The sequence below is a fragment of the Bos taurus genome, chromosome 29 (genome assembly GCF_002263795.3).
Source record: "Bos taurus isolate L1 Dominette 01449 registration number 42190680 breed Hereford chromosome 29, ARS-UCD2.0, whole genome shotgun sequence".
In the NCBI taxonomy this organism is placed as follows: Eukaryota; Metazoa; Chordata; class Mammalia; order Artiodactyla; family Bovidae; genus Bos; species Bos taurus.
Window position 1 is genome coordinate 43,704,496 of NC_037356.1, and position 20,444 is coordinate 43,724,939.

Consider the following 20,444-nt stretch of genomic DNA (forward strand, 5'->3'; position numbering starts at 1 on the left):
CCATCCGGTTATGCCCCGCCCTCGCCCCGCCCCGCCCCGGCTCGGGCTGCCGGAGGACCAGGAGCTCAGGCGCCCGAGGCCGCCGCGGCGGCGGGGACGATGTGGTTCTTTGCCCGGGACCCGGTCCGGGATTTCCCGTTCGAGCTCAGCCCGGAACCCCCCGAGGGCAGCCCGCCGGGACCCTGGGTCCTGCACCGCGGCCGCAAGAAGGTGAGAGCGGCCCCTGCTCTGCAGGCCGCGGTCGACCTCGGTCTCGCCTAACTAGCGCCGCCGGCTCCGCCGCGTCGCGCCCGCCTGACGTGGCTGCGGAGCCTCTAGGACTACGGGCCGAGGGAGGGGGACGGGCAGTGTCGACGTGGCGGGCGGAAGGACCGAGGGACCCACAGGCGGACCCAACCAGGGTTACGTGGGCCGGGTTCAATCTCCGAGGGGACTTGGGGAGAGACCCGGCCGGCGGCCCTTCTCTTCCGGCACTGAACCAACTCCGGGGACTTATCTCGGAGGTGGAGTGGTCAGCAACCTGAGGCCACAACCTGAGGCCCCTCTGCCCTCCCCCAGGCCACAGGGAGCCCGGTGTCCATCTTCGTGTATGACGTGAAGCCCGGTGCCGAAGAGCAGACCCAGGTGGCCAAAGCTGCCTTCAAGCGCCTCAAAACTCTCCGGCACCCCAATATCCTTGCCTACATCGATGGGCTGGAGGTACCTACCAGCTGCTCAGTCTACCCCACCTCTGTCCCTCACTTTCTTCCAGTCCTGTCTTCTGTCTTCCTGTGGATTTCCAGCCCTTCTGCGCCAGCGCCCCACCCGCCCAGATTTGACTTCCCCTTCTTTGCTCCTATCGCCATGTCTCTCATCGCTTCTTGCTCTCCCCCATCCCTCCCTGATACCCCGTGTTCCCTTCTTCAGACAGACAAATGCCTCCACGTAGTGACAGAGGCTGTGACCCCGCTGGGAGTATACCTCAAGGCGCGAGCGGAGGCCGGTGGCCTGAAGGAGCTGGAGCTCTCCTGGGGGCTACACCAGATTGTGGTGAGGTGGGGGGGCAGTGGGGATGAGAGCAGGGGTGGAGGGGCTGCAGCTACTGGGCTGTGATGGGTCCTTCTGCCCCTAGAAAGCCCTCAGCTTCCTGGTCAACGACTGCAGCCTCATCCACAACAATGTCTGCATGGCCGCTGTGTTCGTGGACCGTGCTGGCGAGTGGAAGCTTGGGGGCCTGGACTACATGTATTCAGCCCAGGGCAATGGTGGGGGACCTCCCCGCAAGGGGATCCCTGAGCTTGAGCAGTATGATCCCCCGGAGTTGGCTGATGGTAGCGGCAGAGCGGTCAGAGAGAAATGGTGGGTGACTAGGGGGAGTATGTCCCATCCTGCCCTATTCTGGAAGCCTCCTGTAGTCTCAGGACCCCTAGACTAGCTGGCACTCCCTCCATCCCCTGCTGCTTGGCTGGGGAGGGAACCAGGGTCCTCAGGGTGGAGCCCACTCCTCGCTCCCAGGATCCTCAGGGAGGAAGGGCAGGAGAAACACAGGCTTTGGGGTTAGGTGGTTCTGAATTTGAATGTTATGTCACCTGGGATGGATGTCCTTGTTTCTCTGAGCCTCAGTTTCCTGATCTGTCCATTGGGGCTAATGAAACCTGCTTCTTGAGGCTGATGGGATGATCAGCTAAGGAACACAGCCCAGGGTTTGCCATGCAGTGACTGCCTGGTGCCCAGGGTAGGTTGGAGGCCTATGCAGGCAGGTGGCAGAGTCTTGAGCAGCTCTGGTCACTGTCTCAGGTCAGCTGACATGTGGCGTTTGGGCTGCCTCATCTGGGAAGTCTTCAATGGGCCCCTACCTCGAGCGGCAGCCCTGCGAAACCCTGGGAAGGTGAGTGTCCGACTCCACCTGCACCCCAGCCCCTCTCCCCCAGCCCACCAGCCACTGCCCTGACCCTGACACTTCTCCCGCAGATCCCCAAATCACTGGTGCCCCATTACTGCGAACTGGTCGGAGCCAACCCCAAGGTGCGTCCCAACCCAGCCCGCTTCCTGCAGAACTGCCGGGCGCCTGGTGGCTTCATGAACAACCGCTTCGTGGAGACCAACCTCTTCCTGGAAGAGATTCAGGTGAGCCCCTTGCACCACCCTGGGCTCTGGCCCTACATTCCTCACCTCTGTGCGCAGATGATGGAGCTAGGCTCTTTGAGTTCATACCCTGGCTCCAACTATTGCTTATTTAAAATATTGATCTATCTATTTGGCTGGGCCAGGTCTCAGTTGTATCTTGCAGGATCTTCCATCTTCATTGTGGCATGCCAGATCTTTAGTTGTGGCATGTGGGATATCGTTCCTTGACCAGGGATCAAACTCTGGCCCCCTGCATTGGGAGCTCAGAGTCTTAGCCACTGGACCATCAGGAAAGTCCCTCTAGTTATTATTTATGTGCGACTTTCCTCGGCTGAAGTTCAGTCCTATTAATAGTACCTGCTTCAGAGGAGCCGGATGAGGAGTCAGTGAGTCTGAAGTGCACAGTACAGTGTCTGGCACATAGTGGGTGCTTCGTGAGTGCGCCTGGCACTCTGTTAACTGCACACATACATTCCAGCCCTGGCCCTGATGTTGGCTGCAGGGTGGGGAGGAAGAGTCAGACCCAGACCCCTGCCCTCGAGGCTCTAGCATGGGTGAATGATCCAGGTGTCCACCCTTGGGGACTCTCACTGGGGAAAAGGGACAGAAAACACGTAAATGAGGAAACGTGCTTCCCGGTTGCAGATAAGTGCCGGAAGGAAAAGAGTGAGGGTGGGGCCTGGGGAAGAGTTCTCAAGGGTGACGTCTGAGCTGTGACCTGAAGGGTGTGAAGGTGGGAGTCATGGGGATGGTAACTGGGGAAGAAAGTTCCAGGCAGAGGGAACCTCTTTGCGAGGAGGGAGCCCGCAGCTTAACCTCACTGAACCTCAGTTTCCTTATCTGTGTGGTGAGGATAATGGCGGTGTCTGCTGACCCACAGGGTTGTTGTAGGGGATGCAGAAGGGAGGCTCTGTCCCCTGCCCCGGCCTTGTGTGGGGCACAGAGAGGTGATGAGAGTGGAATGGGAGGAGTGACAGGGCTTTCATGGCCCTCCTTGGTCAGTGGAGTCTTGACTCAGATGGGGCTAGGGGGCCGTCAGAAGATGGGAACCTGCGCCGAAGGAGAAGGTGCTGGAGAAGTTGAGCCTTGCGGCCCCCGGGCAGTATGGGCAGCAGGAGCTCTGTTACATGGCGTTCTCACATGGCTGGCTCCGCCGGGCTGCCCTTCTCCTTAATGTGCGCCCCATAGGAAACAAGCTGTTTCTGGAGGGTCCCGAGGAGAATGTGGGAGGGCCGCGCCTGGAGGCCTCCCTTCCCATCGGAGAGCAGAGCGGTGGAGGAGCCCAGCTGTGACTGTCAGGGGGCAGCCTTGGATGCGGCTTGGCCTCTCTCTGGGACTGTGCTTCCCCAAACCCTGTGTCAGAGCACTAAGCCTGCCTGCCACGTCAGACTGAGCTGCTACAGCCCAATCAGGTCCTCCCCAATCCGGGTTAGAGGTCACTTCTGGGTCAGGCAGCGGCTGTGGCCATGAGGGTACAACCAAGAGCACAGGGACTATGGAAGCGTACTGGACGGGGCTGTAACACATGTCCGGACTCTCTTGCCTGGTGACCTTGAACCTCAAGCCTCTTCCTTTGTAAATGGGGGAATGAGAGCACTTCTTCACAGGGCGCAACACAGCAGAAGTGCCACACCACTGGGCCACGCCCTTCCTTTTTATTTATTTCTCTGTTTATTTGGCTGTGTCCAGTCTTAGTTGCGATATACAGGATCTTCATTGCATCATGCAGGATCTTTGGTTGAGGAGCACAGACTCTCTAGTTGTGCGTGAGCTCAGTTGCTTCACAGCATGTGGGATCTTAGTTTCCCAACCAGGAATCAAACCTGCATCCCCTGCATTACAAGGTGGATTCTTAACCAGCAGACCACCAGAGAAGTCCCCACACCCTTCCTTGACTGCTGCTTAGCTGTGTGACTTTGGATAAGCTCCTTGCCCTTTCTGTGCCTCAGCTTCCTTGGATTATTTCATCTGTGTAATGGTTTAAGAATATAATCCTGCCTGGCCATGTGGTCTATGCTCAGGAAGTGTGAGTTGTGGATAGGACAGCCTCGGGGAGGTTAGAAGGATGGAGGGAGACCATTGAGCTGACGGTGTGGCCTGTCTCAGCTCAGTGAGAGGACCAGATCTAGGGGTAAATGCACCTCATCCCTGCCTTCTGACAGCCTGCCCCGGCCTCTACCGCAGAGCTGCCGGTGAGCCCAAGCCAACAGGGCCAGGTGGCGGAGTAAGCCCTTATTCCCTGCTTCCTTGTACCATATGTTTAATGGTGCTCCTGGGATAGTGGTCTCTTCTGTGGTCCTCAGGAGCTAAGGCGATACTGATAAAGGGCTTGATCCCCCTAGTGGCCGCTTTCGTAGCGGCAGGTCAGGTGGCAGTGCCACTGACTGACTGGGCGCCTGCAGTGTGCCAGGCGCTGCGCTAGCAGCATTAGTGTGCCTTTTCTGGTTGAATCCTCAGAACAGTTATGAGGCAGTACAGTTATTACCCCATTTCACTCGTGGAGGAACTTGCCTAAGGTCACGTTTGGTTGCTCAGTCTCACACTCGCTAGTGAAAGTGAAACTGTCGGTCACTCAGTCCTGTCCGGTGGACTGTGGCCCACCGGGCTCCTCCGTCCATGGGATTTTCCAGGCAGGAATACTGGAGCAGATTGCCATTTCTTTCTCCAGGGGACCTTCCCAACCCAGGGATCGAACCCACGTCTCCTGCATTGGCAGGAGGATTCCTTACCACTTAAAGCCCCCTAAAGTCACATGGCTAATAAGTGGGAGAGTTGGGCTTTGAACCCAGGCAGTCTGGCTCCGCAAGCTTGTTTTCCTTCGGGTTGGAGGTGACCCCGTGTCCTGGCCCTTGGCTGAAGGGACCGCGACCAGGCTAATTTCTTGTTCCCTGCCTCCTGCCCACTCTCCCCCAGATTAAAGAGCCAGCTGAGAAGCAAAAGTTCTTCCAAGAGCTGAGCAAAAGCCTGGACTCGTTCCCTGAGGATTTCTGCCGGCACAAGGTGCTGCCCCAGCTGCTGACTGCCTTCGAGTTTGGCAGTGCGGGGGCCGTGGTCCTCACACCCCTATTCAAGGTGAGTGGGGCCTGGAGCCTCAGTACCTGTGGGGCCCAGAGACTGGCTGAGTGGCCTGAAGGGCAGAAGAGAGGGCCGTGGGTGGGGCCAGCCTTGCCAGCGTCCTGGGAGGGGAGCCTGGTCAGGGGGCCCCAAGCCCACTTGAGGAGCTCTGACATCCAGCGGTTCAGCAGGCCATGGCCATGTGACCAGCTGTCAGGGAGACATGGGGACCTCCTGTCCTTGGTGAAGGGAAAATCTATGCCTCCAAAATTCTTTTTCCAAAGACCCCTTGCTTCACAGCCTACAGCCCTTCCTCCATTTCCTCAGGACAGTCTCCCTGGTCTGACCCGGACACTCTGGTGCCCAGGGGTCAGCTGCTCACCGCCTCGCTTTCCTTCCTCCCTCCTGACTGTTCAGCACTTAGCTGTCTTGGCTTCTTGGGGCTGGATCCTCTCTCCCTCTTCAGATCCCAGCCTGCCAGTAGCTGGACATCTACCATTCCCTGCTCAGTGGGAGAACCCCTTCCCCAAAGGAACTTGGTGTGGGGGGAGGTGGGGAGGACAGCAAGTACATCCTGTATACATCCTGTGTAGCTGGGAACCCCCAGAACTTACAGGCAGAATCCTGTGTGCACATGGGATCTAGTGCCTGATTACAGGGAAAGGCCCAGAGCTTTTGAGCCTCCTAAGAGAGGCCTGACTTAGAAAGGGCAAGGGTAGGGCTAACTTGACATGGAGTCTGGGCAGAGGGGCTGCTGAGGAAATGCCCGCCTCATCCCACCACGATCACCCTGTTCCCACCCCGAGAAATCAGCAGGGAGCCTGAGGAAGTTCACTGAGCCCAGGGACATCATCCCACTCGTGTGGACGTGGCTGAGCCCCTCTTCCTGCTCCTTCTCAGGTGGGTAAGTTCCTCAACGCCGAGGAGTATCAGCAGAAGATCATCCCTGTCGTGGTCAAAATGTTCTCCTCGACTGACCGGGCCATGCGCATTCGCCTCCTGCAGCAGGTAGGGGCCGTGGGGAGAGCCTGCCCGCTTCTACTCCACCCAGACCTCACCCTTGCTGCAGGGTAGGCCCCTGTCTCACCTCTAGCCCCAGGCAGATAACTTGAGCCGTTGCTTTGGCTGCATGGGGGCCCCAGAAACCCCTCCTCGAAACATACACACAGGTGAGGGACCAGTGAGGCTGTGCTCTCAGGAAGTCAAGATAATCACTGGGCTCATTGGAGGCTTAGGGAACGCCCCCACCCAGGCCGCATGGCTCAAACGCTTCTCCCTGTGCCGCCCAGTCTCCCGGGTTGAGCCTGTTGTTCTGTTGTTCAGTCGCTAAGTCACATCCAACGCTGACCCCATGGACTGCAGCATGCCAGACTTCTCTGTCTTTCACTATCTCACAGAGTTTTCTCAAACTCATGTCCATTGAGTCAGTGATGCCATTCAACCACCTCATCCTCTGCCACCCACTTTTCCTCCTGCCCTCAATCTTTCCCAGCATCAGGGTCTTTTCCAAAGAGTCGGTGCTTCACATTAGGTGGCCAAAGTATTGGAGCTTCAGGATCAGTCCTTCCAATGACTATTCAGGGTTGATTTCCTCTTGAGGGGGGATAGCGTCTCTCTTGCCAACCCCCAGGCAGTTGGGAGCATCAGACAGGGTTGATGGGATCGGGGATGGGGGGCCGCTGCGTTAGGTATCCAGGTATCAGTCCTTCTCCAACTCCAAACACTCCAGCCTCCTCCCAGCACTCCTCTAGGCAGAGGTTATACGCTTTTTATAGAAAAGGTTGGGAGGCTCCGAGAGGGGTTGTGACCATTCCAGCTCTCCAGCACCCAGTCCCTGGTTCTTCTCAGTCCCCTCCCTCGCCCCCAGTACCCTCTTCATTCCATGTGGGCCTGAGGCCAGAGGCACGGTGCGGGGCTCAGGAGACTCCCTGGCCAGCCAGTGCCTGCTGGGTAGAGAAACCATGCCAAGGGTGGCCCCCTGGCTCTGGTGAGGGGTGGAAGGCCTCACCGTGTTCTCATGCCCCAACCCGGGCCGCAGATGGAGCAGTTCATCCAGTACCTTGATGAGCCAACAGTCAACACCCAGATCTTTCCCCACGTTGTGCACGGTTTCCTGGACACCAACCCTGCCATCCGGGAGCAGACAGTCAAGGTGGGTGTGGCCAGGCCCAAAGGGGCCACCCCTGGTTTTCTAAGGCTCAGAGGCGGCTCATCAGAGGACACAGAGGCCTTGGTTTTGGTCTGTGGCTCAAACAGGGTATGGGAGGGGCAGGCAGGCTGTTCTGCACGTGGGTCCTGGCTGTGGGTATAGCACTGCAGGTGGTCGGGGGAAGGGTGGGTATGGCTAATAGTCCTGAGTGCAACAGACATTCATGAGACTGGAGTGCAGACGGGGGTTCCCCTTCCAAAGCCTTCTGGGTAAGGCCCAGGAGCAGGTTGGAGGGCTCTGGCGGGTCTCCTCAGCACTCAGGGTCACTGGTGCCCTCCCAGGAGGCCCCTCCCATGTGTGGTACCCTGCCCACTCCGGCCCACACTGTCCGGTCTCCCGCCCTGCAGTCCATGCTGCTTCTGGCCCCAAAGCTGAATGAGACCAACCTCAATGTGGAGCTGATGAAGCACTTCGCGCGGCTGCAGGCCAAGGACGAGCAGGGCCCCATCCGTTGCAACACCACCGTGTGCCTGGGCAAGATCGGCTCCTACCTCAGTGCCAGTGTGAGTGCCCCGCACACGTGGCAGGAGTTCTGTCAGCATCACAGCCACATCCCCCAGGGTCAGGTCCCCTTGTGTGGGGTCTGTCACCCCACACATACACACACACACAGACCCAGGCCCTGGGTGCTCCAGTCCCCATGTCTGAGGGACAGAGTAAGTTGTGTCAGGTCACACAGCCAGTAGGTGGTGGCTGCTGGAACCGAACCTAGGTCTGCCTGCCCCCTCAGGGTCTGTGAACGCAGACACTGCAGCCCCCGGGCACTTAGCAGGAATGATTGAATGGGTCAGCAGGGCAGGCAGGCAGGGAGGCGTGGCCCGGCCCCAGGGCAGCTTCTGCTCTGGCCCCTGTCACTCTGAGCCGTGGGCCAGTGATCTGGAAGGACAAGCCAAGATCCAGAGTTGTCGTTAGTGATTAACTCACACTTGTTAGACTCTGGAGGCCCTGTGGTTGGCCTCTGTTGTGGCAGTTCTGGACCCCAGGACGGACCCTATACCCAGGAGCCCTCTTCCTGCCCCAGACCAGACACAGGGTCCTCACCTCCGCCTTTAGCCGGGCCACAAAGGACCCATTTGCACCATCCCGGGTCGCGGGCGTTTTGGGTTTTGCCGCTACCCACAACCTCTACTCGATGAACGACTGCGCCCACAAGATCCTGCCTGTGCTCTGTGGCCTCACTGTGGATCCTGAGAAATCCGTGCGAGACCAGGTGAGGCGTTACTGGGGCTGGGCCCTGGGGCTGGGGGTCCGGGGGTACCTGGGCCCCAGCTGGCCTGGCGGGCTCACAGGAACCTTGGAGGCTCCAGCTCTACCCCTTGCTGCCCCACAGGCCTTCAAGGCCATTCGAAGCTTCCTGTCCAAACTGGAGTCTGTGTCAGAGGACCCCACACAGCTGGCCGAAGTGGGTGAGTGGCCCACGCTCACGTTCCCTGTTCCTCTTGCCACTTTCTTGACTGGCCTGTTGTGGCCCCCGTCTGCCTCGCTGGAGTGTCTGCAGAGCCCCAGGGGACAGATTGTTGCGCACTCTTCAACCTCCCATTTCACAGCTGGGAGAGCGCAGGCCTGGGGAGGAGGGCGCCCACTCTAGGTTGCTCTGCTTCAGTTAGTGCCGTCCTGTCGCCCTCCCCACGGAGGCCTGAGGTGTCTGTACTTGTCGCTCCTGTCCCTGCCCAGAGAAGGATGTCCACGCAGCCTCCAGCCCCGGGATGGGAGGAGCCGCAGCCAGCTGGGCAGGCTGGGCCGTGACGGGGGTCTCCTCGCTCACATCTAAGCTGATCCGGGCACATCCCACGGCTGCCCTGGCCGAGACCAACGTCCCCCAGAGACCTGCGCCTGAGGGTGAGAGTCCTGGACTGAGAGGGCTTGGAGTCCCCCCCAGGATGGTGATGGGGACACCCCCAGCCCCAGCAACCTCTGCCCTGTGCTGAGGCCTTCCTGGGGCTTAGTGGGCGGAAACTCAGTGAGCCTCTGCTCCCCAGGACTTCCTGCCCCAGCCCCTACCCCTGTGCCTGCCACGCCTACGACCTCAGGCCCCTGGGAGACCCAGGAGGAGAGCAAGGACACGGAAGAGGACAGCAGTGCCGCTGACAGATGGGATGATGAGGACTGGGGAAGCCTGGAGGTGAGGGGCCAAGGACTCCCGCGGGGACCCAGCTGCAGGGCCACAGACTGCCATTCGGGGAGCTCTCGTGGGCTTGGCCGGAGTCAGATCTTTCCTCATCTGCAAGTATCCTAAGCAGGAGTCGTGGAGCAGCCATTGTGGGTCGGAGCCGACAGCTAAGCCCCATCTCAACTCCAGAAATGAGAGGCCAAGCTGATGGTGGTTGGGTCTGCCCATCCCTCTTCCTCGCTCCCCTCCACGGCCCATCCCTCCTATGGCCTTTCTGGGGCCCGCCCTGCCCTGTGATCAGCAGAGAGAGGTTACGCCCAGGCCTACAACCAACCTGTCCTCCCTGAGGGTGGGCTCAGGATGCGCTGAGGCCAGAGTGGGGCTGTCCTAAGGGGAACGGGGTGGGCAGAGCTCCGGCTGCCAGCAGTCTCTGCCCCTGAGGCCGCAGGCAGGGGTGTGGAACTCAGGATCTCGTTCCCCACCTCACAGAGGAGTGACAACAGGCCTGGTTCAGCGTGTCCAGTTTATTGATGGGACACAGGGCTGAGGAGAAAATGAGATGGAAGACAAAAGAAGAAAGGGTGGAGCCCATAGCTAGGCGGAGACTGGGGGCTTCCTTGGCCTTTCGGGTGGAGCAAGAGGGCTCTATGGTCGTGCTTTCCTCCCCATCCTGCAGCAGGAGGCCGAATCTGTGTTGGCTCAGCGGGATGACTGGAGTACTGGGAACCAAGCCAGCCGGGCTGGGCAGGTGAGCTGGGCGGGACAGAGCGTGTGTACGGGGGAGCGGGGTGCCCCTGCTCCTCCCTCCCCTTCTCTAGCACTGTCTCCGCTGCCTCTTCTACAGGCCAGCAACCCTGGCCACAGATCCCAGGAGTCAGACTGGAGCAGTTGGGAAGCTGAGGGCTCGTGGGAGCAAGACTGGCAGGAGCCAAGCCCCCCGGCGCCACCCCCTGAGGGCACACGGCTGGCCAGCGAGTATAACTGGGGTGGACCGGAGCCTAGTGACAAAGGCGACCCTTTTGCTGCCCTGTCAGTGCATCGGGAGGCTGGGGCGCAGGTACTGGTGCCTTTCCAGTGGGAGGGTGCAGACCTGGGGTGGACCTCAGCTGAGAGTAGGTCTCCACTCCAGCCCACACCTCCCTTTTCAGTCGAGGCGAGACTCATGGGGTGATGACAACTGGGAAGGCCTGGAGACCGAGAGCAGTAAGTGTTTCTCCCCAGCCAGCTGGTTGATGGCCTGGGCCTACCTTCCACCGGGGCAGGCATGGGAAGGGAAGCCGAGACCCAGGTTGTCCTGACACCTTCAGCCCTCCCTTTCTTGTTTCCAGGACAGGCGAAGGCGGAGCTAGCCCGGAAGAAGCGCGAGGAGCGAAGGAGGGAGATGGAGGCAAAACGCGCTGAGAAAAAGGCAGCCAAGGGTCCCATGAAGCTGGGAACCCGGAAGCTGGACTGAACTGCAGGTGTGGGCCCTTCCCAGTCTCGGAGGCCCCACAGATGTATTTATTGTACAAACCATGCGAGCCCGGTCAGCCTGGCCAGGCACATCTCACATGTACATAATCAGAGCCACAATAAATTCTATTTCACACCTGTTGTGCTGGGCTCAGTCCAGCGCCTCCAAGGAGGCTAGAGTCTGGCGCTGCCCTTTGGAGTCTGCGCCCATCACGGACATGAACATCAATTTACTTCGAAAACCAAGAGTAAAGAGAAACGATCTGATTTATCAGTTTCTGGGGAAATGCCCTCTGGAAGGAAGGCCGGCAGCGCCAGACAGACCCAACATCTGCCTGTGAGCCAGGCGGAACCGGCAGGGGCGCCCTTGGAACATGGGGCGCGGGGAAGGGGTCTACGGGCCCGAAGGGTCCCTGGGTCCGAGCCCCGAGTCGGGGCACCAGCGAGAGGCCGAGCTCGCCCCAATTGCTGGGCAGAAACCCCTCGGTGATTGCGAAGGTCCAGACCGAGGGTGGTGTCAGCGGCGTCGCTGGGGCACGCAGGCTCCATGCGTGCGGCTGCGCGCGAAGCCAGCTTTGCAGACGCAGCGGTAGGAACCGCTCGTGTTCACGCAGCGCTCGGTCTTACATAGTAACCCGCGCTGGTTCAGCTCTCGGCACTCATCGATGTCTGGAAGTGGGGGTGACAAGTGAGGACTTTAAGAGGGCGCCAAAGCTGTGCGACCCCTTGGTTTCTGGTCCGAGCCGAGCTTCTGCAGGGCCTGACCCCGCCCCGCCACGCCCACATGCCCTCTGGCCCCGCCCCCTCGGCGCGGCTCACCGACACAGCGGGCGCGGGACGCGTCCAGCTGGAAACCGCCAGGACACTCGCACACTGCGCCGCCCGGCCGCGGCACACAGCGACCGCTCACGCAGCGACACTCGTCCGAATCCTCCTCTGAGCTGTCCTCTTCTGCGCGGGCCGAGAGAATGAGACGTCAACACTGCCCCCGGCGATGGCCGCGGACCCGCCTCTGTCCCTCCAGCTACACTCACCTCTGGCGGGCTTCCCCAGCAGCAGGGGGCTCGTGTCCCAGAAAGAATTACTTTCACTCTGCGACGTCGGGCACTGGGACCCTGAGAGGGGCAGGGGGGCGATCAGCAGTCAATGGCTTTGATTCACTTCGGCTCGGCCCCCAAATTCCCTCCGGGCCAACCCCTCTCAGGCATGCTCACCAGCGCCGCGCGGCGGGCACGGACGGCACTGGGCTCCCCAACCTCGACCCTGGCGACAGCAGCAGTCATCGAAGGTGAGGGCGGGCCCGGCCAGGGGCCCCGCACACATGCCGTCATCTCCGCGCTGGCCCCAGCACACGTCCCGCCGCTCCGGGGCACGCTCTGCGGAGGGGGACCCGGCGTCAGGGAGGAGCCCAAAGCAGGGGCCGCCCTCCCCCGCTCCAATCCACCCTCGTGGGAACGACGGCCCCGGGCCTCCACGGGGCACACAGTGTTCTGGAGAGCCCAAGATGACCCTCGCCCTTACCGGCCGGGCTCTCGGGGCGCTGGCAGTCGCGGCCTGAGGGTCCGGGTACCCAGGGCGGGCGGCACTCGCAGCGGTAGGAGCCGGGCAGGTTGACACACCGGCCAGGGCGGCAGGCTGTGGGGTCCTGGCACTCGTCCACGTCTGCGGGCAGCAAGTGGATGGGTCGGGGTGGAAATCACAGCTTGGCTCGGCTAGCCTCTCTCCCGTTTCCCCAGAGGACCGACCCGGGCCTCACCCATCTCTTCTGGGCTCAGACACTGGCGCTGCACCGGGCTGTACTCGGCCGGGGGAGTGCAGGCACAGCGGTAACCACCGCGCGTATTCTCACACACTCCGTTCCGGCAATTAGACTCGTCCAAACACTCGTCCACGTCTGAGGGGAGGAAAAGCGCGAGTGGTAGGAACCGGCCTGCAGTCGGGTGGTTTTGCGTGTCTCCTGGCTGCTTTCCCACGGCCACGGGGGCAGCTGCACTCACCCACGCATTCCAGCAGGTTCGAGTCGTAGTAGAATCCGTGCTGGCAATAGCACTCGTAGCCGGGCTGCGTGTTCACGCACTTGCCCTCCTTGCATATCTCCGCCCCAAACAATATGCATTCATCGATGTCTGCAGAGCGACAGGCCGTGGGCGACCGCACCCTCTACCTGCCGGGCCTCTGAGGCCCCGCAGCAGAGGACGTGGGGGTGGCGCTTACCGTGGAAAGGCGAAAAGTCTGCTATGGCCTTTTCCCAACGCCTACTTAAGGCGATAGGGCGGGGCTTGGGAGAGGGGCGGGGCAGTCGGTGAGAGAGTGGGCGGGCCTTATCCCAGTACCCGCAATTGACAAGCAAGCACTGGAGGGATCGGGGTGGTCCAAACCGGAGGGCAGAGCGGGCGAGCCAAGTGGGCGGAGCCATGTTGGGGCTTACCACGGTGGGCTGGGATGCCATAGTTGACAATGTTGTTGTCCTGGGTATAGCCCTTCCCGTCTGGGCAGAGGCTGTGGAACTCAGCTACAGGGAGACAGTGGCCATGGGGAAGGAAAAGAGCAGGATTGAGCACGTACGTCCTGGCCATAGGGCCAGAGCTCTGGCCTCATTTCCCACCAACTCAGGAAGGGGCCCTCTTCCCCAGTCCGGTCCCAAATGAAGAAACTGAGGTTCTGGAAAGGGGAAAGGCCTGCCCGGCTCCTGACCTGAGCTGTAGACTGGGCAGGGATAGATCTCGCAGTGGTCTCCCCAGCCAGCCCCCAGCGAGCAGCAGCACTCCTGCTGGGTGACGTTGGTGGCCAGAACACTGTCACAGAACACGGTATCATCGAAGTTAAGGTAGCACTCCTTCTTGTGGTGGGGCTGCTCCACCTCTGAGGGGAGGGGAGAGCAGCTCAGGGTCTGGCACTGTGTCTTTGCCTGTCCACACTGCCCACCAACCTCTGCCCTCTGTGCCCCCACATCGCCTGGCTCCTGGAGCTGCCACGTGAAAGCCAAGCTCCATCCTCAGTGTGGCATTCAGGGGCCGCCTGACAGGTCTGGTCCCGCCAGGGTCTCCCAGGCAAAAGAAATTTCTTCCTGTTCCTCATATTCCAGAGGGTGGGACCAGGTCCAACTCTGAGTCCCAACGGCAGCGTCTAGATTGAGGAGGGAGCCGAGAGGGCACTCACCCTCACAGCCATGTTGGTCCTGGGTGGGTGTGAAGCCCTCATCACAGATGCAAACGTAGGAGCCCTGCAGGTTCTCGCAGGCCCCATGGGGAAGGCACAGGCCTGGGTCCTGGCTGCACTCATCTATGTCTTCAGGGGGGAGAAGAGCAGAAAGAATCACTCAGAGGGAAACCAGCCCCTCTCTCCCTGGGGGTGGGCCTCAAGGGCCTCACACAAGCCGAGAACCTGAATTTCCACTTTGACTTCAAAGCACACACAACAGGAAAGCCACTCGTGTGGGTCTGTGCACAGGGGTCGATGTATACACATTCAGTGCACTGTTCTTCACAAGCGCTAACAGAATGAAGCCCTAGCTCTCAGCTCAGCATCTGGGGGTTCAGTTTGCTCTCCCAGTATCTTTGTCTCATCACCCTTTGCTCTAAACCACTAAGACCCTCAGCTCTATGTCTAGGCCAAGGTATCTACTCTCCCTAAAAACACAACTAGCTCTGCTTCCTGATCTCTGTGCTTTGCAAATACTCTTCTTTGGGCCTGGTAAATACCATCCTTTGTTTTTCTCTGCTTAGGGAATCTACTTATGCTTTAGGGAAGCCTGTTTATACTTCAAGTTCCAATACAACTGTCACTTCTTGGTTGCAATTAATCACTAGTCCAGACCTCTTTTGGCGCTTAGCACTCTGAATTGTAAGAATCAATTTACCCAGGGCTCCTTCCTAGGGGAGACTGTCTTCCTAGCAAGGAACCCTGGGTTATTGCTCAGTATCTAGCATATAGCATAGAACCTGGCAAATATTAGGTGTTCAGTAAATTGGTCATAGCAAACACCCTCTTCCAACAACACAAGAGAAGACTCTACACATGGACATCACCAGATGGTCAACACCGAAATCAGATTGATTATATTCTTTGCAGCCAAAGATGGAGAAGCTCTACACAGTCAGCAAAAACAAGACCGGGAGCTGACTGTGTCTCAGATCATGAACTCCTTATTGCCAAATTCAGACTTACATTGAAGAAAATAGGGAAAACCACTATACCATTCAGGTATGACCTACATCAAATCCCTTATGATTATACAATGGAAATGAGAAATAGATTTAAGCGACTAGATGTGATAGAGTGCCTGATGAACTATGGATGGAGATTCGTGACATTGTACAGGAGACAGGGATCAAGACCATCCCCATGGAAAAGAAATGCAAAAAAGCAAAATGACTGTCTGGGGAGGCCTTACAAATAGCTGTGAAAAGAAGAGAAGCGAAAAGCAAAGGAGAAAAGGAAAGATATAAGCATCTGAATGCAGAGTTCCAAAGAATAGCAAGGAGAGATAAGAAAGCCTTCCTCAGCCATCAATGCAAAGAAATAGAGGAAAACAACAGAATGGGAAAGACTAGAGATCTCTTCAAGAAAATTAGAGATACCAAGGGAACATTTCATGCAAAGATGGGCTCAATAAAGGACAGAAATGGTATGGACCTAACAGAAGCAGAAGATATTAAGAAGAGGTGGCAAGAATACACAGAAGAACTGTACGAAAAAGATCTTCATGACCAAGATAATCATGATGGTGTGATCACTCACCTAGAGCCAGATATCCTGGAATGTGAAGTCAAGTGGGCCTTAGAAAGCATCACTACAAAGCTAGTGGAGGTGATGGAATTCCAGTTGAGCTATTTCAAATCCTGAAAGATGATGCTGTGAAAGTGCTGCACTCAATATGCCAGCAAATTTGGAAAACTCAGCAGTGGCCACAGGACTGGAAAAGGTCAGTTTTCATTCCAATCCCAAAGAAAGGCAATGCCAAAGAATGCTCAAACTGCCGCACAATTGTATTCATCTCACACGCTAGTAATGTAATGCTCAAAATTCTCCAAGCCAGGCTTCAGCAATAGGTGAACCGTGAACTTCCAGACGTTCAAGCCGGTTTTAGAAAAGGCAGAGGAACCAGAGATCAAATTGCCAACATGTGCTGGATCATGGAAAAAGGAAGAGAGTTCCAGAAAAACATCTATTTCTGCTTTATTGACTATGCCAAAGCCTTTGACTGTGTGGATCACAATAAACTGTGGAAAATTCTGAAAGAGATGGGAATACCAGACCACCTGACCTGCTTCTTGAGAAACCTATATGCAGGTCAGGAAGCAGTAGTTAGAACTGGACATGGAACAACAGACTGGTTCCAAATAGGAAAAGGAGTACGTCAAGGCTGTATATTGTCACCCTGCTTATTTAACTTATATGCAGAGTACATCATGAGAAGTGCTGGGCTGGAAGAAGCACAAGCTGGAATCAAGATTGCCAGGAGAAGTATCAATAACCTCAGATATGCAGATGACACCACCCTTATGGCAGAAAGTGAAGAGGAACTCAAAAGCCTCTTGATGAAGGTGAAAGTGGAGAGTGAAAAAGTTGGCTTAAAGCTCAACATTCAGAAAACAAACATCATGGCATCTGGTCCCATCGCTTCTTGGGAAATAGATGGGGAAACAGTGTCAGACTTTATTTTTGGGGGCTCCAAAATCACTACAGATGGTGACTGCAGCCATGAAATTAAAAGACGCTTACTCCTTGGAAGGAAAGTTATGACCAACCTAGATAGCATATTCAAAAGCAGAGACATTACTTTGCCAACAAAGGTCCATCTAGTCAAGGCTACGGTTTTTCCAGTAGTCATGTATGGATGTGAGAGTTGGACTGTGAAGAAAGCTGAACGCTGAAGAACTGATGCTTTTGAACTGTGGTGTCGGAGAAGACTCTTGAGAGTCCCTTGGACTGTGAGGAGATCCAACCAGTCCATTGTGAAGGAGATCAGTCCTGGGATTTCTTTGGAAGGAATGATGCTAAAGCTGAAACTCCAATACTTTGGCCACCTCATGCGAAGAGCTGACTCATTGGGAAAGACTCTGATGCTGGGAGGGATTGGGGGCAGGAGGAGAATGGGACAACAGAGGATGAGATGGCTGGATGGCATCACCAACTCGATGGACATGAGTCTGGGTGAACTCCGGGAGTTGGTGATGGACAGGGAGGCCTGGCGTGCTGCGATTCATGGGGTTGCAAAGAGTCGGACACGACTGAGCAACTGAACTGAAACTCTTATTGGATGAATGCATTGAGGGGTGAGTTGGCACATAGTAATAAGCATCATCTAATTACTGTCATTATTACTGTTATATTATTTTCTGTGAAAGAGTAAGATGAATGAGTGGGTGGATGGATGGATGGAAAGACAAATCAACAGTGTGTCTAGGAGATGACTGCTTGCTGCCATTGCTCCTTGGGAGTTCTCAGCCAATCCCCCCATACCTTGGCATTTCCGGCCGCCTACCAGCCGATGCCCCTGGGGACAGAGACATCGATAGGAGCCATTGGTGTTGATGCAATCACCCCCAATGCAGGCTGCAGGGAAGTCACACTCATTGATGTCTGTAGGGAATCAAAGGGGTGGAGAATCTCAGGGACAAAGCCCACTCTCACAGCCTAAGGCTTCCGAAGAGCCCTGGGTAGGGCCCACACCCCATGGCCTATCTTGGATCTGGATGGGGGCTGGCCATGGAGTGGTGGGCTTGCTCACAGCCCCTGGGGTTGGGGCCTGGGCAGTGAAGGTCTGGGACAGGGGGGAACAGGTCAGCCCCCCAGCTTGAGGTCTCCCCTCACCCTCGCAGCGGCTCCGGTCCCTTGACAGATGGTAGCCAGAGAGGCACTGACACTGGAAGGAGCCTGGAGTGTTGGCACAGATGCCGTTGTCGCACACGTCCCCAGCCTCACACTCGTCCACATCTGTGGGGCACAGGGGCCATCAGAGGGCTAGGACAGGGTGGTGCTGTGTCTCTGCTCCCCTCTTCCCACTCCTGCCCACGGCCTGGAGCACCAGAGCTGAGGCAGGTGGAGCTGGAGACAAGCATGGGCCCCTCACCCCGCCCCTGTGTGGCACACCGTGCCCTAATGACCAGGCCAGGTGCTGGCAGGAACCCTGGGCCATTTCTGGTTCCAAAGAGCTCAGGCCTCCCTATCCTTCGTCCACCCTCACCAAACAATCCTCGCCTTCTGCCCCGGGTTCATGGCCCCAGCTGCTCTGGTGGCTGCTCCCGCCCCTCCCCCACTGCCAGGGCTCCCTTTATAAGTAAGCTCCCCTATATCTTCAGTCTCACAGAATAATTTCTCCCGCTTGTGCAGTAAAGGGACTTGGCTCTGAGAGCACGCTTCTGTGCAGTCCTTTCTAGGGGGAGCTGGTAGTCACCCACACCCCAGACCCCTTCCAAACCCCGCACTTCCTGAAGGACACCTGAACCCCACCCCGGCCTCCCACCTCTCTATTGCCATCAGCACCCACCTCCCTAGTGCTCTCCCTTTCCCTTTCTCTCCCTCTCCATCCTGGGCGTTTTCAACATCCATTTGGCCAGCCAGGCCCAGCCTCTGATCCAACAGTCCTTCCCTCAGTGTCTGCGACCTCCACTTCAACGCCAGCCACTTGCTCTCAGTACAAGGGACTGGGAGCTGCCCCGCCATCTCCAGGCCCCGGCGTCTCAGACTCGGCTCCTTTCGCACTGCCTCCGCTGCTGCTCTCCAGGCCCCTCCTCACCTCCTCTCCCCAAGGGCCCCTGAACACCTCTCCTGCCTCCCCTCTGCTGTGGCAAAGCCAGAGCCCTCGCCTGCTTCTCAGGATGCCGGGTGCTGAGTGCGGCTGAGGCTGGCCACCACGCGGAGCACCCCAGGCCACTCCACTCCCTGTGGCCTTCAGCTGGGCTAGATCCTCTGCATGGCTGCACCACTCTCTCCTCCTCCTCTCAGGCCTTGACACCGGGGAGGCCTAGGGAGCCCCATGCCCTTCAGCAGGTCCAAACTTGTGCCGTTCTCCTCAGCCCACAGCCTCCACCCCACTCGCTCTTCCTCACCTGCTGCCTCCGTCTTCTGGCCTCTCCTCAGGACACAGAAGCTACCCTGCTAAGGCCGCCTTCTCATCTCCCTGGTTAGTTCTTAGTTACAAGGACCTCTCTACTGCATTTAGCACATCCTCCTCTGCCCTCGATGCCTGCCCTCCCCAACCGGCCCCCCAGGCCCCCCGTTCCCCCGTCTCCCGCTCCTATCCCCCTGCCTTCTGCCGACCTGGCAGTGTCCACCATGCTCCGCTCACTGGACTCACCCTCCTTGACTGCACCCCACGGCTCCACAGCTCCCCTAGTGTGCACCCCACGGCTCCACAGCTCCCCTAGTGTGCACCCCGAGGCTCCACAGCTCCCCTAGTGTGCACCCCGAGGCTCCACAGCTCCCCTAGTGTGCACCCCGAGGCTCCACAGCTCCCCTAGTGTGCACCCCGAGGCTCCACATCTCCCCCAGTGTGCACCCCGAGGCTCCACAGCTCCCCTAGTGTGCACCCCACGGCTCCACAGCTCCCCTAGTGTGCACCCCCCAGCTCTACAGCCCACAGTCGCAACTGGGTGTGTCTGGCCCAAGGCTTCCAATCTATACCGCCGGCCCTCTGTGGGAATCACCAGCTGAGAGACCCACAGGGACCACACACTCAGCTGTCCAACAGGAAACTTAATGTCTTCCTTCTCAAACACGCCTCACCCCAGGGACCCTATCCCAGTGAACAGCACCCACTGAGTCACCCAAACTAGAAACCTGGAGACCCCTTACTCCTCTCTCTCCTTCGCCTTGACATCCAGTTAACAAGCCCAGGTAACTCGTTTTAATATTTCTCTAATATCACACTGTCTCATGACCATCTTTGAGGCCACTATTATCACATCCACCACTGTCTCTGTCCTGAGTCTCCACCAGACCTCCAGTCCTCTGCACAATGGGCATCAGGGAACTTTCTAGAACAAACAGCAAATGTCATTCTTCCCCTTAAAATGCTTCAGGTGCCTCCTAATACCTTCAGGGCGAAGCTCAACCTCCTTAGGTGGGCCCTTCAGGAGGTGGGGGCCTGCCCCTCACCAGCCAGCCTCAGCCCCACCCCCTACTTACACCTTACTTTCCCTGTACACTCTGTGCTGGTGTTCACAGAGCCTGGCATACTCTTCCCTCTCTCCTTTCTTTGCTTGGCTAACTCCTGTTGATCCTTTAAGACAACTCACGCCTCCTCTTCTCCCAGTCCCCCTGAGGTTTCCCAGAAACACCCAGACTCCATTGAGGCCGACAGCCCTGCGCTCCACAGTCGGTGTCCATGGTTCTCCAGTTTCTCTGACTCTCATCCCTCAGCCCGTCTCCTGATGCATAAGAAACATTATTGTCGGTGGGGGGAGAGGACTACTGACACCCCCTTTCTTTTATATCTCTTCCACTCCATATTCAAGTAACTGCTTTGCAAACGCAGCTCCAAGCCTTGCCTCCTAAGATCCTTCCTAC

The 20,444-nt window shown here is 57.9% G+C and overlaps 2 protein-coding genes across 9 annotated transcripts in view; one reads left to right on the forward strand and one right to left on the reverse strand.

Moving 5' to 3' along the window:
• The first annotated feature begins 30 nt into the window (after positions 1–30).
• On the forward strand, positions 31–11,067 carry SCYL1 (SCY1 like pseudokinase 1). Of its 6 annotated transcripts, none has more exon segments than NM_001102021.2 (18): positions 31–210; positions 559–699; positions 907–1,029; positions 1,112–1,338; positions 1,777–1,867; positions 1,951–2,106; positions 5,020–5,178; positions 6,061–6,168; positions 7,199–7,312; positions 7,717–7,872; positions 8,391–8,579; positions 8,700–8,775; positions 9,044–9,208; positions 9,349–9,491; positions 10,156–10,227; positions 10,324–10,536; positions 10,628–10,682; positions 10,808–11,067. In NM_001102021.2, coding segments are annotated over 18 exon segments (2,424 nt in total). In that variant the 5' UTR covers positions 31–99; the 3' UTR covers positions 10,933–11,067.
• LTBP3 (latent transforming growth factor beta binding protein 3) overlaps positions 9,982–20,444 on the reverse strand; it is a 20,785-nt gene continuing 10,322 nt past the window's right edge. For 2 of the 3 annotated variants that reach the window (XM_005227116.5, XM_005227114.5), the window contains exons 17-28: positions 17,748–17,870; positions 17,397–17,516; positions 14,091–14,219; positions 13,626–13,793; positions 13,360–13,443; positions 12,929–13,057; positions 12,688–12,825; positions 12,453–12,593; positions 12,146–12,307; positions 11,966–12,046; positions 11,751–11,882; positions 11,181–11,600 (exon numbers count right to left, since the gene is read on the reverse strand). In XM_005227116.5, the coding sequence (XP_005227173.1) occupies positions 11,449–11,600; positions 11,751–11,882; positions 11,966–12,046; positions 12,146–12,307; positions 12,453–12,593; positions 12,688–12,825; positions 12,929–13,057; positions 13,360–13,443; positions 13,626–13,793; positions 14,091–14,219; positions 17,397–17,516; positions 17,748–17,870 (1,559 nt within the window). In that variant the 3' untranslated portion in view covers positions 11,181–11,448. Of the gene's footprint in view, positions 11,601–11,750; positions 11,883–11,965; positions 12,047–12,145; positions 12,308–12,452; positions 12,594–12,687; positions 12,826–12,928; positions 13,058–13,359; positions 13,444–13,625; positions 13,794–14,090; positions 14,220–17,396; positions 17,517–17,747; positions 17,871–20,444 lie in introns of all 3 variants that reach the window. The other variant, NM_001192738.1, reaches the window with a different exon arrangement.

Bases quoted from the DNA above. Each gene is read 5' to 3' on its own strand.
- SCYL1 (XM_059882918.1), top strand. From the start codon at position 100: ATGTGGTTCTTTGCCCGGGACCCGGTCCGGGATTTCCCGTTCGAGCTC. The intron at 1,030-1,111 runs GTGAGGTGGGGG...TTCTGCCCCTAG, and splicing joins GGGGGCTACACCAGATTGTG to AAAGCCCTCAGCTTCCTGGT. The intron at 9,209-9,348 runs GTGAGAGTCCTG...TCTGCTCCCCAG, and splicing joins CCAGAGACCTGCGCCTGAGG to GACTTCCTGCCCCAGCCCCT.